General features: G+C 39.4%; 2 protein-coding genes across 2 annotated transcripts; both read right to left on the bottom strand.

The window, feature by feature from the left end:
• Positions 1-242: 242 nt before the first annotated feature.
• Positions 243-9535, bottom strand: LOC114356745 (probable peroxisomal acyl-coenzyme A oxidase 1). The gene is made up of 13 exons (XM_028310093.1): positions 9358-9535; positions 8289-8448; positions 6829-6997; positions 6482-6605; positions 5976-6220; positions 5473-5633; positions 5199-5361; positions 4493-4683; positions 3629-3778; positions 3239-3344; positions 2751-2903; positions 1692-1808; positions 243-1363 (listed from the first exon to the last, which is right to left on the bottom strand). The coding sequence occupies exons 1-13, from the start codon at positions 9473-9475 to the stop codon at positions 1220-1222; spliced, it is 2001 nt and encodes a 666-aa protein (XP_028165894.1). The 5' UTR covers positions 9476-9535; the 3' UTR covers positions 243-1219.
• A 1306-nt stretch (positions 9536-10841) lies between these two features.
• RpL19 (ribosomal protein L19) lies at positions 10842-14316 on the bottom strand. The gene is made up of 5 exons (XM_028310102.1): positions 14221-14316; positions 13922-14028; positions 13372-13535; positions 12625-12815; positions 10842-11000 (listed from the first exon to the last, which is right to left on the bottom strand). Exons 1-5 carry the CDS (start codon positions 14223-14225, stop codon positions 10865-10867), a joined length of 603 nt encoding a protein of 200 aa, XP_028165903.1. The 5' UTR covers positions 14226-14316; the 3' UTR covers positions 10842-10864.
• Between the last annotated feature and the right edge of the window lie 783 nt (positions 14317-15099).

Here is a 15099-nt window from a genome sequence, read left to right on the forward strand (position 1 = left end):
ATCCGAACTTTTGAACTAGGGACATGAGAGTTCCAAATAAAAGAACTTTAATAAAAAACAATTTTATATTTCCCATCACAGATAAATTCTTAAAAACGCTATAATAAATAATCTAAAAATGCAACTATCACAAAAGTAACATTACCTACCTACTGAAACAAACAAAAATATTTTCTCTCTGATCGTGCCATTCGACTATTTCCGGAAAACAGTAGTTTTTTTCGATAAATTATCATGAAATAATTAAGTTAGCTAACTTTAATTTAACATTATCTGAAGGATGATGAATCTATCCTGTATTTGATTGAAAATGAGGCTGACATAGGTAATCCGCCACTTCTTCTCAGCTCCAGCCCTTAATATGTTGTCCCGAAGTGGTGGTAGGGCAAGCTATATTTGGGACGTGTATTATAAGTGCCCTGGAAAGGGCCTATGTACCTACTGAATAAACTATTCATTTTATTTCATTTCATCCACCTTATAGCGAGACACAAATTCTAGAGGCTCATTTTCAGAGTCATAACTTAAAATTACCTTATTTATAATATTTTCCCGTCTTCTATCGTGTTGGTTGCAATAACTCAATAGTTATTGCAATACAATTATTACATAGCCTTAATGAGCTATTAGCATTGACAAGAGTCAATCATGTTTAAATGCGCCTATTTACATAAACGTCTTTGTGTGAATTTTTAAATGGCTCTATCTGTAAAAATTTCAGTAATAGGTATAAGTACAAACATTTTCCTTTGGTAAATTCTCTTGTCTGTAGGCTTCGAGAGTCGTCGTCTTACTATGACCTGATGATGATGATACAGACAGACACTCTCTTTATTATCCCTTTTCAGGTTTAGTATCTTTTGTAGTGAGTTGCAAGTGTGCTTCTTTATTAAAACTTAAGCCCTAAAGACATTATTTTCCCTATTGCATACAGTTGCAAATTACAGTTTTCACAGCTCTCTTTATTAGCTAGCCCCTTTTCAGAGCACACTTAAAACAATAATTTTCACCAATGTACACAGAGAAATTTTAGTTTTCACAGATCTCTTTATCTTACGCCCGTATTCACAAACGACGCTTGCTTAAGTGAAGCAGCAAATCGAACGTACAGCGTTGAATAGAGCTCTGCGTCCACGCGCACTGTGAGACCTCATAGTAATGTTTGTGAATACGGGCGTTAGACCTTTTCAGAGCGCTCTTCTTCACTTTCGTATAGACATTACAGTTTTCCCTGCATGTACGGCTTGAGGTACTTGTGGAAGGGGCTGTAGTCGGGGTCCTTGTTGAGAGGACTCTTCTGAGCCTCCTCCATGAGCCTCTCGTATACTCGCCCGTCGTATGACCCCAGGGTAGAGTGCAGCATCTGAGGGGTTAAACTATTTTAATGACCTGAAAAACTTGCTTTGAAACGAATTAAAAGATATTCGAACTTTTTAAGCTATGTTAGAGATGATATTGATCGTCAGTCTCTAAAAAATAGGACTAAATTATTATATTTTCTTTAATTTACATTACATTTTGGTACAAGTAATGACGTTGAAGAATACCATGAATCATCAGCGCTTGTTTGTTCGCTACCCAGCTCAAGTAATTAAAATAACCGGTAGAAATATAATTAATATTTCTCAACAAAGAAAAGGCAATATCATCCTTCAAGGATTTGTCAAACTAGCCCTAGCTCCCTTCCAAACCTTGTCTCTGATGTCGAAGGCGTCCACCAGGCCCACGGCGTTGGGTCTCAGCATCACCAACAGTTCCTCATACCAGGCCTGCAGTTCTTCAGCGCCTCTTTCCGAAATGTTTGTGTACTGTAACAAAAAGCACAAATGAACATATTTTATTACTGTTGAAATCAATAACGCGATCCAGACTAATTGATAAAGTTTGAAATGAATTAGTTATAAAGTAGTAGTAATGGTATAAGGTCATAGGTAATGGTAGTAAAATGGTAACCATTTTAAAATTCTGATGAATGATTTATTAATCCGACACAAGCGGCATTTAGTGACTCTACGTATGAGTGTACCTTTATTTTTACCTTAAATGCGATGAAACATAGCGATTTGACAATCGTATAGCACAAAATTAAATGTGTTGCTGCCTGTAAGTACCTTCTCTATTTTCAACCGACTTCAAAAAAAGGAGGAGGTTCTCAATTCGACCCGTATGTTTTTTTTCTATGTTTGTTACGCGATAACTCCGCCAATTATGAACCGATTTGAACAAATCTTTTTTCGGCGTATAGGTAATACCTCAAGGGTGGTCCCATTTAAATTTAATAATTCACGCATTTGAAGTCGGTTTTATTTTTTTTTTTAAAGTTATTCTTCTTGTCGTGTCGACAACAAACCTACACAGCGTCAGCCAAAAACTCCGCCACAAGAGTGGCGTTGTCAGTAGCCTTCAATAAATCTTCCTACGTGAACTGACCATCACTAACGTAGTTTTAGCTTATTTATTGGTGGACGGACAACGTAGTTCTAGTTTAGCTTAGCTTAGTTCACTGAGTTTAGTTTTCATTTAGTTTAGCCGGCGGTGGACGTTCGGCTTTAGGCACGCAGGGCACGACATCATGTGCTTCGTCGACTGGGGAACAAAACCACACATGCACTCCAAGTTTGAGCCATCCAAGAATCCCCACCTGAACAGATTTTCCTTACTACGGCCGACCTGCGTCCTTCTCTATTGATATTAGATAGACAAGTTATTATAGAACCCTATGGAAAACTAAGCTACAGCTTTGTTCTGACCTTTAGCAAGTCCACAAGGCTCTGCAGCGCCCAGTAGACCAGGTAGAGCTCCAGTAGCCGCCGCAGGACCGCCCCCGTCGACGCCGAAGCCCCCGCTATCATTTTGTTGGCACCTTCATAGTAGTAGGTAGCTAACACTACTCTTCCGTGGGCCTGAAAGATGTTATGTTACAGTTGTTTTTAAGGTGAAGATGAAACTACCAAATATGTGAACATCAGGCCTCCCCAACCCATTTAGCCAGGCTAATCCGCAATCTATTGCATATGGTAAAAATATTGAGGGCCTTGATGATGATGATGTTATTTATAAGGCACTAAATTGAAATCACAAATTTTATGTGATGCTGTCATTTCTCGTGATTTCGATAAAAAAAAACTCATTAATGCTTTTAGTAGTTACTCGTGAATAAAGCTTTATGATCGGGGTAAACGCGCGATAAACCGAAACCGCGGGAAAGGGCTATTGAAAATGAAGATAAAATTCTTACTTCAGCTGCAGCCACCAACTGCACTGAACTCAAGTTCCAAGCCTGTTCCAGTGGCACTCCAGATGTTACTCTCTTCTCTATCGCCGCCGCACATGCTGATATTTTCCTAGAAGATAAACAAGTCAATCTAAACTTAATAATTTTGTATTTCAATATAAACCTTTTAAAAAAACTTTGATAATAGTAGATTAGGATAGGTGGATTTCTTATACTCGTACTCAATAAATTTATTGCATCCATAATGTTACAAAAGGTGGTATGCTAAGGTCAATTAGCACCTCGAAAATAACACGAAATATTCCAAGCAAGATAAAAAATAATCTGAATAATCGTTAATGATAAACACACACCTTTGAACCGATCAAAAACAAATGTATAATTAGTACTTACCTCATCGCAACTACTTGTAGTCCGCGAATAATTCCTTCGGCGGAATTTTCCCATTTAGGTAGAAAACCTTCGCTTGAAGCAGTTTTCAGGTAGGCCACCGTTGGGGGTAAGGTGTGACTGTCTAGTCTTTGCCATGTTTTAAGTAAGAACCTGCAATGAAATGAAATTAGCTATGTTATTACATTATCACCTTTTTGTTTTTTGTTGTTGTTATGCTTTTTGTTTGTTATGCTGGAACAGCACATAATATAATCTGCTGCTCATAACTTGAATACTTCTAGGCCTACATAACGTTACCGAAAAGCAATACTCAACCCATAAGCTCTTAAATCTCCTCAAAGTAAACTCTAAATCGGGAGCACCTGCTCAATGGACCTGTGCTATGACTAGCTAACTGGTAATTAGTGCATGAAAATTAGGAGAAAAGCAAAAGGAAAACAAAGCAGGAGATCGTGCTTTGTGCCGTTTTGGAAGGTTTGGACTAGATTGGCGGAAATGATAATTATAGAGTGACCTGGAATACAAGCTTCTTTAAGCTTAGTTTAGGCATCAGTCTCCCACAATAATCTAATTTTACTTTAAGCCAAATTTATTGTACTAAAAATATTGTAATGTTTGTTGTGGTGAGGAAATAAAGCATTTTATTATTATTTGTATCTCTCGGTAAGCACGGCGCGGAGGCCGGTCCTTTTGGAAGGCGTTCATGGGAATATACAGGGTGTCCCAGAATGGGTAAATCAAACTGATAGGGGAGGTAGCTCAACTATATAATGTACTATACCTAAAAATATCTATACGATAATGTGTTGGGATGTGTACACCTAGCGGATACTATTTTTTATATTATTATTGAGTGACCCTCACCTAGCAGTTTGCAGCAAGAGCACAGTATTGTCGCCCTCATAGATGCAGGCCGCAGTGACCTGCCCATACAATGCGGGCAGGTTTGAAGACAGCATGTAACCGTACCCCCCACACGCCAGCCGACACCGCTCTATGCACTGCGCGGTGTCAGACGTGACGATGGCTTTCAAGCAGCAGACTAGTGCGTGCAGCTGAAATTAGCAAAAATCTCTACATAACAGAACTAATGATACCTCTTTCCCACCTCTGTAACTCCTGTTTAGCCAAGATTTAAGGTTTGGAGTTCAATTAGCCCCAATCAGTGAAGGCCTCTACATCTAAGAAAATCCAAGATGCCTACTTTTATTTTGGAGAGTCATTGCAATTTGCATGAGATACGAACGAGTACTATTCTTATGCTCTACTGACAAAATCGATTAAGCATAAATAACTAGGACTTTCAAAAATTTCATAACTTTCTGACCGTACCTACTTGATTAAGATTAAAATTACGAGTCTTAAAATGATGGGAGCCTAGTAGGACCATCGCACTAGAGGTGATAGCATTACTACTGACCGAATTAAGTGATTAATCGTTTGATAAATAAATTATTAAAGGACAGTAAGTGCACTGAAACTCATTGTTTTGTTGCACCAGTGCACTTACATAAAAGATTGGTGACAATTCTAGATTTAAAAAAAATAAAAATACCTATTAGATAAATACCTCAGGTAACCGATCCAGTTTCCCATTGGCAACTTGCTCGTTGATCTCATCGTAAGTATCCCAGTGTATTGTCGATATTATTTTAAAACCGAAAGCCGTGGCTATAGTTATTAGTAGTTTGTGTTGTTGAGTCAAGTAATCCAGTATTTGAAGTTCTGGTCCACTGAAACATGTGTTTTAATCGTTATGTTTGACATACAGGGTATATCTACTTGGTTAACGTTTTAAAATCCTTTTGTACAATCCTCAATGTACAACTTTGCAAAATACTTACTCCTTTCTCACCGGAGTCTGCCTCCTTACAGCAGAGTATCTGGTGGCGATAGTGACAGCCTTGGTAAGGTAGTTCACCATGTCGTAAGCTATGACCACCCTCATGAACAACATCGTCGCATAAATCAGCTTGCCATCGGAAGTTTTCATGTATGTGCCATCCTGTAATGTAAAGGAGCGACGTTATTGGAAGGTTGACATACCTCGATTAAAACAAAAATATTACAGAACTAATTGAGAAAACTCCAAATATTATAAATGCGAAAGTAACTCTGTCTGTCTGTCTGTCTTGCTTTCACGCCTAAACCACTGAACCGATTTTGATGAAATTTGGCATAGAGATAGTTTGAGTCTCGGGAAAGGATATAGGATAGTTTTTATGCCGGTTTTTGAAACATTAACGCGCGCGATAAAGTTTTTCTGTGACAGGCAAAATTCCACGCGGGCGAAGCCGCGCGTTGAAAGCTGCCTAGTTTAGATATAAAAGCCATCATAGGCTCTTACCTTCAAAACTTGGGCATGCTTCATCAGCATGTTATTTCTCGGGATCCTCACATGGTTAAAGCCAAGAAACCCGTTGTTAACGGCCTCCAGTCCCAGCTTTCCGCCGACGTCCCCAACCCTGATTCCTGGTAGGGGCTGGTGGGTCTGCTCGTCCCGGATTGGAACTATGAATGCGTGGACGCCGTGGCATTGTCCTGTAGTGTACAGCTGAGCCACTACGATGGCGTGATTGGCAGTGTGTCCCACTGAAAATGAATGAACAAAGGAAAATTCATCAGTTTGTGAAAGACATTCCTTAAAATTTACCTACCTACATCGCCTTAGGCCTATATTTCACCGGTACACCATGGCGGCGCAAGTCGCCGCTACCAACAAAATGTAGGTATACAGCTTTGCGCAACCAAACGGACACCAGGTGAGTAACTCTCTATAGAGCTGTTTACATTTTGTCATAAGCCTTTTATTTTTCTGTCAAGTATCTACATTATATCTAAAACATTACGTACAGCCACCAGCCCACCATTTGTGAGACGTCAGCGTGGGACTGTGCAGCACAAACTCCTGAGTGTCAGGGTCGTAGGTCGCCGTGGTTTCCAGGCCTCGGATGAACGTCCCGTGGCCCAGTTCAGTCTGGAAACATAAATATGTAGGTCATTGTAGGTAAGTACATTCGTTTTAGCGAAAAACAAAGACGTTCATTATAATAGGATTTCCACAACGACCAGTCCGCCAAGTACTTCTCGCGGTCTATCTTGAGAGAGGCCTGCCCACACTACGTTTTCACTAACATTTCTATCCCAACGGCTATCATCAGCTCTATGAGCTATGTGCCCCGCCCACTCGAAAAACTTACTTGAGCAAAACTCCCAATGAAATTCCCGTTCCAAGCCCTGGGCAGCCAGTGGGCCTGCTGCTCCTCAGTGCCCTGGGAGACGATGGCTGGCACGAACATCAGGTAATGAAGCGCCATCGACGTCCCGTCGTACGTGGGGGCTGACCCGAGCAAACATTGCAGGAAATGTCTGAAGATATACAGACGTATTACATTCAATTTGTGTAGTAAACTGCCATTAGGCTCTAGGTACAGACGACGGCACAACAGGCTATATATGTTATAGTTATACTTACCTGACAAACTCTGGGCTGACTTCGCTGCAAAAGTGTAGTCTGATCTTACTCGTACACTAGACATTTTAATTAATAATATCATAATTGGATATTGATAGTCGAATCCCCTCGCAGTGTTAAAATATCGAAATTATGCTCCCGACGTGTGTTTACAGTTTACGAGGGGCGGCTGATAATTCCGCGGCCTAAGGTACTTCTTAGCGATGAGTAATTAGCATGTTACTCATGTCACTAGTTGCGACACTCAGCAGTATTATAAAAAGCAATCACTAATTAAGTTTGCACTGATAGTTCAATTTCTATCGAACAAATGACATCACCATGTCCGCCAAATCTGGAGATTTGCGGAATTTCGACACCGCGCGCCGCGGACATAATTCCTCGTAAAGAAGGAAAATAGACCGAAAGACATTTTTGAAGAGATGTCATTGGTTCTTCAGGATTCTGGATCTTCATATACCATGGTTAAAAAATGGGCCCGACTATTTCAACACGGACGAGAGACCTAGGCTGTGAAAACGACCCCCGCCCTGTCACGATTCTGAGTGAAGGAAACGTTCAAAAGTCGAAAAAATCGTTCCGGCTGACCAAAGAATTAAATTGTGGCAGATAGCTGAAGAATATTTCTTTATGTTCGCGAGACTATTGTACAGAAATGACGTGGGAAACTGACACGCGGATTGATCTTTCGGCAAGACAACGCGCCCGTTCACGCCGCATGAGTTGCGAGGCCAAGCCCTGAAAGACACCGGGTTCTCAGAGATTGGCCACCCACCATATAGCCAAGACCTATTACCTAGCGATATTTTCCTGTTTTTCGATTTGAAAAAGGACTTACGGGGCCGGAGATATGCAGATGACAACGAAATTAAAGCTGCGGTTGGTCGTCATTTTGAAAAAAAATTTTTGGGTGGGTAAAAGACATTGTATGCGAGATTTAAGAAATGTATTTCTTTTGAGGGAGATTATATTACAAAATAAAAATTAGAAACCATTTATTTTATTTCATTAAGTAGGTACCTTAGGCCGCGGAATTATCAGCCGGCCCTCGTATTTTTCCGTGCACACTAACTGCTTACAGGTAGGTAAATAGCGCATACCTGTAGTTATTAATATCATCAACCAGTAAGTACCATAAGTACTTATTTAATGCTATTTTCTACATAAAACTTAATACCTACTTACCTGATATCGGTAATTTTGGTTCTCCCTTCCCTCTGCATTTTGCGCACCAACCCAAATATTATAACCGACTTTCTTATTGATTCTTCATACTTTTCCTTGGCACCTAAGTAATATTCTGGAACTCCACTGTAGTAGTCCTTAGTGCTGACCATAACGTTATCTGTGTGAGACACAAGACGTCTGAGTAAGTGATCTATAAACAAGTAAAGCGAAATACCACTCATTGATTAATCCCGAAGTCTCAGAAACTATAACACCTACAAACTTGAAATTTGGCAGGTAGGTTCCTTATAGGGTGAAGACATCAACTAATAACGGATTTTACGAAACTCCAACCCTAAGAGAGTAAAATGGGGTCCACGCGTACGATGTCGCATGCGGCCGCTAGGTTTCACCCGTTAGAAATCTTTGTAATTAAGTACTAAGTAAGTAATGATTACATAATATAATACATTTTATTATTTTAGCTAGATTATGAAAGCACCACCAATTGTTTTTTTTTTCTTCTTTTGTTTAGCCCGATGGTTATCTGGCAGAGAATGCCTTAGGTTCGCCTTATGCACAATGCACATGAATAGATTCGGTTTCTTACTCTGTGCCTTATGTCCAATTGTTTACCATTTAAGATTGAATTAATTAATCAATTATTCATTTATTTAGGACATTTTAGCGATAGCAGAATACTGCACTGCCAAAGTGCAGGCCATATCGTTAACCTTTTATTTAACCATGGACTTTTAGTAAATTAAGTTTTAACTAAGAAGTATGTAATTAGGTAGATACTGTTTTGTTAAATTGTACTGATTTTCAAACCTTAATTCCGTAGCTTACCTAGTCATAGACAACCGTAAACTGCAGTTTAAACAACACAATCGCAAATCTACTGGTCATCACAACAATAATTATCAACTTGGAGCTAACGGTACCTACCTGCTTACTTATGTACATTATTCGGTTTTTAACCTCAGCGTCCTCAGACGAAGTGTTGATTGAATAATTATGTAAATAAACTGAAATATGAAATGAATCAACAAAACACGGGGCAATTAATACAATTTAATATAAATACCTCTATATCTTCGCTCAGCAGTTTTCTCCTTCCCCCCATCGTATAAAACTGTCATTTCTTCCACATCGAAGGTACAATTCTGCCTTTCCCTCTGCAAATCTTTGTTTACTTCGTGCATTTTGTATACGTAACTAAATTGGATTATTTGTCAGTCATGCACTACCTTACAGTAACGCCACCCGGCGCAGACTGACCATTATGATGTGATGACGAGTCTTAAAGGTTAAAGTTCATCTCTATTAAAAGCATACCTACACGTATGCAAGTATGAGAACTGAATGTTTCCGTTGACTTTCTTCGGATTGTGGTAATTTTGTGCCTACTAACTTCTGAAACTTCTGAAAGTATGTTTCATCTACATCCCTATTCAGCATCCCACCCCAGAATAGTCTAATGCCCATCCCAGAACGTAATTGTACACACTTTATCATCTTATACGCCAATGGTCTTCCTTTGCATCGATCTGTTCGTATACTATACCACTTCTCAAAAACTACTGAACAGATTTTTATGAGGTCTAGCTAGGTAAGTAGGTATGTAATGTAATTTATTTTTTGAAACAGGGGACGCGTTTGATTTTTCTGTGATAGACCTAAATGAACGAATCAAGATGCAACAAAACTACAAATCACTATGATTTAAAACTATTTTTACAGTGTAATTTACACCTCCCGGAAGTCCTCATCCTCAGTCACATTGATGATATTGCCTGTTAACGCCTGCCTAAATGTGAAGAGCAATGCTTCTAATAAAATGAATTGGCTCTTTGAATTTGAGGCAGGCGTTATTGCACAATTTGATTCTCTTTTTTTATGCTTTTGATAAACAAAACCAATTTTCACAATTTGAGTTTTGAGGCGATTCCATCCGTTGAGCACTCCCCATGCTGGTCAGACGGGGAGGCGGCAAGAAGTGGCACATACCACTATTACCTCGCCTCGGTAAAAGCGATTCTATTGGTTCTTACAAACACAACACTTCCCTCGCTACTCATCCTCGCACATCTCTGGTGGAAACGCAAGCCTTACAATTCTTATTTTTTGTGTGTTCTACTATAAAGGCTGCTTCAAACGCGTTGAACGCGCGTTTTCCGAATGGTTTTCATTGACGAGGCACTGATGCTGTAACAGTGGGGTTACAGGTTGACGCAAATATATGAGTACTGCCCAAAACCGCGCTGTTATCGCGCGTCTGATCCAAGCATAGTGTTATAGATTGTTTCATCCACGAAGACGCGCCCCACCATCCTTCCGCTAATGTTCGAGTGTCATCGGTACACGCTAAATTATCCATGAGTGCACACGCACACTACAATACTGACGCTCGGATTGCTCGGATAACCTCCCCATACCACGCGCTTCCTTCGACCAAAAATTGGTGCGGCGCGTCTTCGTGGATGAAACTATCTAACGGTATGCAAGATACCACTATTAATTTGAAACTTTCTATCAGGGAAATAAGGTTCAAAATAAAAGATCGAGCAGTAAAGTTATAAGGTGTTTATTGTTCACTTCTTGGCGGTGACGGCGGCCTCGTCCTCGCGCGCGAAGGTCTGAAGCATCTCCTCCTTCTTGGCGGCGATGCGCTCCTCGCGCCGCTTGCGCGCTTCCTTCACCTTGTTGCGCCTGGCTTCGGCTTGGTCGCTGTGGACAAACAGTCGCAAGTTAATAATATTCAAGACTATAGTCTGGTCCGCGAGCACGTAGAATTTTGTCCGATGACCCCAAGCTACCCATCCTTATCGCTCGCGCGTAATTATATTGCTGTCTTTGCGACTGTGCGACTGGCGCCCCCAGTGAGTGTGCAAGCGCGACAGCAATATAAGCAGTACCTTGGGGTCATTGGAAAAAATTCTACGTGCTCACAGACCGGGCTTTAGATAATAGGCAATTATTTTTATTGGAAAAAAGGGCATTTTATTCAACACATAGCTATAATCCTCCCCTACACTAGCGTCTTTCGAACGTTGTCGTCTCGCCTGCGCCTGCGCATCAAGTCCTAGTAGGCATCTATTTTTACACAATAATTAGGGCTTGTATTCAACATTGCTTCAAGCTTCCCTCACACTAGCTTCTTTCTTTCGAATGTCGTCGCTCAGCGTTTACTCAATGCGAGTGGCGCTGGCTAAACAAAAACGCTCGAAAGATGCAAGGATCTCGAATGAAATCACAAAATCGACTGTAAATAAGATTGAATGCGGGCCGCGAAGGACTGGTCTTTGTGGAAAACCTTGAGGGAGGCCGTTGTCCAGCAGTGGACGTCTTTCGGCTAAAACGAACGAAGATTGAACATAAGAAATGTTAAGCTAGCGCCGCCGGCCGGCGCCGGAAGTGCATGATGATGACGGAAAATCGGAAAAACGACTGATCGGTACAAGCATAAGCTGATTTCCACCCGATCCAGTGGCGAACCGGTCCGAAACCAGCCCGTTAACAAACGTCCTTATGAAGGGAAATAACTACTTCTATAAAAAAGGCGGGATGAAGCTTAAAACTGTCACTAATGTTACTTTTGTCTAAGAAGGAGGGCTAGCAGCTTTCATTGTGTATGTACCTAAAAGATGAAGTAATCAGGGAAGACTATTTAACACCAGCACTCTAACACCAGTACATTATGAAAAACAGTAAATCTTAATGATAATAATCATGGCTTTCATATTTTTAAAGCTTTGAAATATTTTTACAAACAGGGTCAAACATTCTACCTACCAGAGAAAAAAAATATTTCAAAAACTTTGGATTTAAATAATTCTCAAAATCCCAGAAGTTTGAGGTATATTCACTTGAAGAAATTGTGCCAACTCAATTCAATGCAACAGGTGTATTGTTGATAAAAGAAAACAGTGATATTTAGTTACTTCATTTGTTGTAACAAGGTGCAACTCCAAACAAAATTTCATCACATAGTCATATCAATAAAGTTCATTATCTTTCAACATTAAAGTTAAAATAGTAAGACACGGGTCTTAACGCGACGTTTATTAATGAGTTGAGTTACATTATGTACTCACGGCTTGATGATGCAGCCGTTTTAATGAGAATTGAAAAATCCGCCAGATGGCAATACGTAGGCGCGAGGTCCAAATGCTGCACGATTGGTTATTTAAATTTTTGACATGACTTTGACAGATATGTCAAAATCCACCAATCACGCAGCATTTGGACCTCGCGTCTACGTATTGCCATCTGGCGGATTTTTCATACGCGAAAAGTAAACCCTCATTGAAATGGAACGCGAAAGTTTAAAATCTAATATCTTTCAACGTACCTGAGCATCTTGGTCCTAGCCTTCTCAGCCTTCTTCCTGTGAATGTACTCCATGAGCACACGCTTGTTCTTGAACACATTACCCTTCGCCTTCATGTACAGCGCGTGGTACAGATGCCTGTCGATCTTCTTGGCCGTTCTGTACTTGAGGAGCAGTTTACGGAGCACTCTTTGCCTTTGTACCCATAGTTCCTGTAAGGAAACGGTAGAAATGTTTGTGAAGTTTGTGTTTACATCAGTTGTAGGTACACAAAGAAACCACCTACAAGGTGGACCGACGACATCGTAAAGGTAGAAGGGAAGCGCTGGACACAGGCCACTACCAATCGATCAACATGGAAAGCATTGGGGGAGGCCTATGTTCAGCAGTGGACGTCCTATGGCTGAAATGATGATGATGATGACACAAAGAAAAGTTTGGTTTATTTCAAATGATACTACAATACAATGTTCTTGAGTATGAATAATAAATATTGGTCATTTTTACACTGCAAATATTAAGAAGTTAATCATCATAACATTTATAATAAATGCTAGATCCTAAATAGTTTCTTATTAATTTCATCATTGTCGACTGCTGAACATAGGCCTACACCAACATTCATAATTTATTTAAAAATGTATACAATTTACATTTCTATTTCTTCACTGCCTTCCATTTCTAATCCAAAAACCTCTCATATCTTCAAGAATAGATAAAACAAAAATAAAATAAATACAAGTTTATAAACTTTTCGGTGATATTTACCTTTTGTGGCATACGCGCATTGGCTGTACCTCTTCTCTTACCGAAGCCACAGTGACGACCCTTCCTGCGGGCCTCTGTGTTTTTGCGAACGCGAGCGCGCGAGTGCACTGCTACGGGCTTCTTGATGACCAGACCATCCTTGATCATCTTACGGATGTTCTGTCCTGGAATAGAAATTGAACAGCATGATATAAACTATTGGGCACAGTGAATAATAAGTCCTGCCAAGTAGGTGCCTACAATTTCTGATATCTAAACATTATGATAAAAAAGATAAAAAAATTGTGCAAAATTGTAATGAAACATGAAGGCAAGTCCCAAAAAAATTGGGTATATCAATAAAACGCTTTTCTAATCTAATCCCTACCCACAATATCATTGCATGTTTCCACAACTAATAAACCAAAATAAGGCCTCGGATCATCAAAAAAACTAAGTAGGTAAATATTTAATCATATTAATTCAATTATTAATGTATTTTTAAGATTGTTAGCAGTGTAAATTGGTTGACATGGAAATACAAGAAGCGTGTAAAAAAGGTTATACTTACTGGAGTTGGTGTTGGCGATTTCATTGATCTCGTTTGGATCTAACCACACCTTCTTTTTACCACATCTCATAACAGAGGCTGCAAGCCTCTTCTGTAGCTTTAGGGAACTGAAAAGAAGAAAATATCACGATTGACCACATGGCGCAGAAACACCGAAACCACTACCGCGTGAACGTTGTTTACTAATATCCGAAATGTGAAACTATACATGACGCGTATTGTTTAACACTTGTTAAATCAACTGCAAGCCGATTTTTACAGAATATTTCAACTATTTCATAGTTTTTCGAAAAACTAACCTCATCTTGACACGGTGAGATCCAACGCACACAAGAAAGAAATATGGCTGCCCCGTTAGGGATGTAATCAATAAATCGATTCTAAAACAAAAAATTAACAGATGAATCGATCAATTTATAATAATCGTATGTTTTTTTTAAGTTGATAATATTTTCAAACAGTTTTAACTATTAATTATCACAATATTCACAATACTAGTGAAGCCGAACAATGATCTCAAGTTTATAGTGTAGAATAAGTAAGATAAGATTTATGGTTTTTAGAAATCGAAAACATTACAAAATCAATTTTGATGATGGTTAATAATTATTATCAATTCATCTTGATTATTATTACTGACGGAATTGCTACCTTAATTTTGAGTTTCATTTCACATCTCACCCGCAAGTTTCCTCAGTTTATCATCAGTTACTCCGTGACCATGGCGCTTGCAACAATGCCGAAATATCGGAAACTCAAAACTAAGTCTACATTGTACATCTGATGATTATGCACTACAAAAAAATATTTTAAGTGTTTCATCAACTAAGTTTAAGCGAACTTTATTAATTGAAATATCGATTTCATTTTATCTCTGTTATACATCCCTATTATTTATTTTCTTTTTTCTATTCTCTACTTTTGTAGGAAAAGGCACCATACATCCAAGTCTTCAAGTTTTTAAATATGTCGGCGCCGGACTCAGATGCTGCAAATGATTATTGATGATTAATAGTACCAATCTTAATATTATGTTATCTGTATAAATCTGTAGAGCGGAAGGTTTGTGATTCCTAAACGTAACACCCGACTGATGCGCAGAAAAAGATAACTGTCATTCAGTTGTGTCATGTCAAGTGTGAGCAGGCGGCTGCGAGGTTATCTAGGAGAGCGCAGAG

The sequence above is a fragment of the Ostrinia furnacalis genome, unplaced genomic scaffold (assembly GCF_004193835.3).
Source record: "Ostrinia furnacalis isolate ACB-3 unplaced genomic scaffold, ASM419383v2 OfSCF0216, whole genome shotgun sequence".
In the NCBI taxonomy this organism is placed as follows: domain Eukaryota; kingdom Metazoa; phylum Arthropoda; class Insecta; order Lepidoptera; family Crambidae; genus Ostrinia; species Ostrinia furnacalis.

Excerpts from the sequence above, each read along its gene's own strand:
- LOC114356745 (XM_028310093.1), bottom strand. The coding sequence starts at position 9,475 with ATGCACGAAGTAAACAAAGATTTGCAGAGGGAAAGGCAGAATTGTACC. Across the intron at positions 6,606-6,828 it reads TCATTGGGAGTTTTGCTCAA|ACTGAACTGGGCCACGGGAC; the intron begins GTAAGTTTTTCG and ends TTATGTTTCCAG. Across the intron at positions 1,809-2,750 it reads GCCTTGTGGACTTGCTAAAG|TACACAAACATTTCGGAAAG; the intron begins GTCAGAACAAAG and ends TTTTTGTTACAG.
- RpL19 (XM_028310102.1), bottom strand. Across the intron at positions 13,536-13,921 it reads AATCGCCAACACCAACTCCA|GACAGAACATCCGTAAGATG; the intron begins GTAAGTATAACC and ends TTTCTATTCCAG. Across the intron at positions 11,001-12,624 it reads GCTAGGACCAAGATGCTCAG|CGACCAAGCCGAAGCCAGGC; the intron begins GTACGTTGAAAG and ends GTTTGTCCACAG.